The following is a 3875-nucleotide window of genomic DNA, read 5'->3' on the forward strand; positions in this document are numbered from 1 at the left end:
TTAAATACCTTTCCTTGAACACAAGCAATTTCTCAAGGATTAAAGAAAAACACTGTGCTACTTGAGATGGAAACATATCTTATCACATTTATGTAGGGAATCAGGGATGTATCTGTTGTCCATTTCAAAATAAATATAGTTGCATTAGCTCTGCTGAAATCCTGCTAGAACTCAGTTCAGTTTGCCTGATGTCTTGCCTGTTCAGTATTCACCTAGAGAAGCTCAACCCCCTTATCAGAACAAACTGATAGCCTGTAATCTTTGCACCAACTGTATGTATGGTCACTAAAAATTTCAACACTCACAGTTATGTATAATACTTAGTTGACTTTCAAGGACCTAGAAGGCTCCAGTTAAGTTCCTGTTTATTTTTTATGACGTGTATCTCACCTCTGGACTTGTCTTTTCCAGAAAGGCATGTCATTACAGTTTATGACCAGGTCTAGTTACTGCAGGAACATAAAAAAAGAAGTTGTGTGCCTACCTGCATTCATGCTAACACAATGGAAAAATGTTTGGGAAATGTATAGAAATTTTAAAACTACTGGAGAGAGGAAGAGAGAAGGGATGGGGAAATGTTGGTCAATGGGTCCTAAGTTAGAGTTTGGAAAAATAAATTCTGGTGCTTTATTGCAACTGAGGGTGACTACAGATAATGATAAAATACTATACATTTTTTAAAGGCTGGGAAATGTTTCTGAATTTCTTTTGCAAAGAAAAAATAAAAGTTTGAGTAAATAGATGTGCAGTCTTCCACTTGAACATTATATACTATATATATATATATATATATATATATATATATATATATACATATATGGAAATATCATATAGGAGCCAATAAATATGTACTGATATTATATGATAATTAAAAATAACAGAAAGGAAAGTTTAAAAAGAATGACCATATTTCCAACAAAAGTTATTAACAAAAATAAATTTGTTTTATTTTTTATTTTAAAGATACAAGAATGAAACACATTAACAAACAGACATAAACAAAACAACACCCAAACAATAGAAGAAATACAGAACTTCTAAATTTGAAGTGTATTACAATATTAAAAATAAATCCATGAACCTCACACAGAATTCTTTTTATCATACTGAGAAAGGAAAAGAAAGGTTTATTAAAATGAAGGCTGGAAAGTATTTAATGAAAAGTCTAATAGTGGTGACTACAGAATTTCAACATATTCATAGGATAAAGACACTATGTAAAAATGGAAATGTGCAGGAATGTTTATAAAATGTATTTGCAAGACAAGGTCAAAAAGACAATTACACAGAGACAAAAGTTACATCCAGGGCTGAAAATAGTGTACTGCATCAATACATCAAGAGCCACTAAGAGGGGGTTGGGGATTTAGCTCAGCGGCACAGTGCCTGCCTGGCAAGCGTGAGGTCGTGAGTTTGATTCCTGGTACCGGAAAAAAATACAAAGAAGAAGAAGAAAAAAAGACACTAAGAAACAGCAATTCAGAGAGGAAAGGATGTACTTGCGGGGTTGTCAAAGTCATATTCAATTCAGACGAAAGCAATGCACATCACACTGGAAATATTCCTCTACTGAGCAGATTTCTCAGAGCTCCTTTCATATCCCGATTCCTCAGACTGTAGATAAAGGGATTTACCATGGGTGTGACCACACTGTACAGCACAGTCACAATGACATTTTTGTCATTAGTGTTATTGGACGAGGGGAAAAAATAAATTCCAATAATTCCTCCATAGTAGAGAGAAACCACGCAGAGGTGAGAGCCACATGTAGACAAGGCCTTGCAGATTCCCTTGATTGAGGGAGCCTTCAGTATGGTGGCTCCAATTTGACCATAAGACACCAGAATACATATAAATGGCAGGACTATGACCACTGTTCCTAGAATGAGGATGACCATCTCATTGACTGTGGTGTCTGAACTGGACAGTTTGAGTAAGGCAGAGAGGTCACAGAAAAAGTGATGGAGAGTGTTGTCTCTGGCAAAAGAGAGAAAGGATAATAGAATGGTATGCACAAGGGCATTGGCGATGGATAACCCCCAGGACACGATTACTAGCAGGAAACAGCGTCTCTGGCTCATGATGGTGGTGTAGTATAGGGGGTGACAGATGGCCACATACCTGTCATATGCCATGGAGGTGAGAAGGAAGCTGTCAATATCTGCAAACAACACAAAAAAATATACCTGGGAAATGCACCCAGCATAAGAGATGGATTGACTCTTTGTCAGCATATTCATGAGCATCTTTGGAGCTGTGACTGATGAGAAAGAGATGTCAGTGAGAGCCAGGTGGCTGAGGAAGAAGTACATGGGGGTGTGGAGGCGGGAGTCCAGCCTGATGAGCAGGATGATGAGCAGGTTCCCCAGCACTGTGGTCAGGTACATGAGCAGGAAGAGGGCATAGTACATGCCTTGTTCTTCTAGTCGGATGGGGAGCCCCAAGAGGATGAACTCAGACACACTGCTCTGATTATCCCTGTTCATGCTCCTCCTCATCATCATCTTCCTCGTCTTTCTTCTCTTTCTCTTTTTCTGGGCATGAAAAGGGAGATGGAAATGTGAAAGAAGAAGTCACTGTGTCTCTTCCATAATAAAAACCTGGTTTGGAAATACTCATTATATGCATTTTAACTCAAACTGAACACACTAAAATGGGCTAATAGTGGTAAATGATATTGTCTACATAGAAAACAAATTAATATCTTTTGAGCAAGCCACAATGGCTGTGAGATCACACCAACTTCTACTTCCTTTAAGAAAATTATTTTTCTACTCAACACTTTTTTCTTCCCTCATTTTCCTGAAGAAATATTCGTGAAATGTGAATAAAATCTAACTTCCAAATTTGCACATTGGGTATTTTTCAACGTACACCAAATCATCTTGTTTAAATCCTTAGAACACCAGGACATTCTTGGCTTTTCAAGGCAGATTTTCAATCTTCCAAAGAATTATTTTTGTCTGTCTGGAAAAAGAAAATTACATTATCCTGTTTTTATGATTCCTAACACAAATTTTATGCCAAAGATTTTAACTAGTTTATCTTTGTCATATTTCTAACATGTCCAGTACATTCCTAATACCATCATCTTTCACTTTCATGATATTTAGTCTTAGACATGTCCATGTGAACTACAAAGTAATAGATAATTATACCATAGTTTGTGGCAGCAGAGATATAAAAATTAGGAGATTTTGGGAAAAATCAAAAAGACCTAGTGGGATTTGAAGAAAAGCAAAGGGAAATATGCTTTTTACCTGTCAGAAATTACCTGCCAACCCAGATTGAAAGAAATTTTATTTTTCCCATCATTTCAAAATATGGACACTCAGTTCAAAATAAATTACTTTAATGGAGTTGTTTGCCATACTATGATGTAAGGATAGGTACAGTCCAGGGTTATGTAGCACACGCTGGACAACATATAATTTCAAAAAAATATATAAATTTTAAAAAGCATGCAACCACAATACCTAATGTAAATTTAACTCCTGCCCTGACATGGCCTCTTAGATGATCAACACAGATACCTTCGACTACAAGGTGTGGGAAGGTTCTTCCATTTCTCTCCAGAAGAAACAAAATACAGTGAAACAGGTGGTGTCTCCAAAGAACTCAAAGTTCTATGGTAAAGGGCAAGAAGAGTTATCCGTTCAGAATCTAACAAGATATACATATTTGTCCACAGCTCCTAAGAAATTGTTGTGAATTCTTATTTGAAATATCATGTAGAGGACCTTGAGGGAAATCCCACACACAAGGTCCAAATTAGAGATGAACAGATAAAATTGCCTCACTATATTTGACTCTTGGGGAAAGAAGTACTCACTGAAGCAGGCATAAGGGAGTTCACTCTTAAAGGAGTAATGATA

General features: G+C 36.6%; 1 protein-coding gene across 2 annotated transcripts; it reads right to left on the reverse strand.

Annotated features, from left to right (window-relative positions):
- Nucleotides 1-1547: 1547 nt before the first annotated feature.
- On the reverse strand, nt 1548-2914 carry LOC102024116 (olfactory receptor 50-like). 2 transcript variants are annotated; one of them, XM_013513121.1, is made up of 2 exons: nt 2907-2914; nt 1548-2487 (listed from the first exon to the last, which is right to left on the reverse strand). In XM_013513121.1, exons 1-2 carry the CDS (start codon nt 2912-2914, stop codon nt 1548-1550), a joined length of 948 nt encoding a protein of 315 aa, XP_013368575.1. The 2 variants fall into 2 exon arrangements, with proteins under 2 accessions (XP_013368575.1, XP_005382981.2); XM_005382924.2 differs by lacking the exon at nt 2907-2914 and having other exon boundaries at nt 1548-2498.
- Between the last annotated feature and the right edge of the window lie 961 nt (nt 2915-3875).

This window comes from Chinchilla lanigera, unplaced genomic scaffold (genome assembly GCF_000276665.1).
Source record: "Chinchilla lanigera isolate Chin_1 unplaced genomic scaffold, ChiLan1.0 scaffold00018, whole genome shotgun sequence".
Lineage (NCBI taxonomy): Eukaryota > Metazoa > Chordata > Mammalia > Rodentia > Chinchillidae > Chinchilla > Chinchilla lanigera.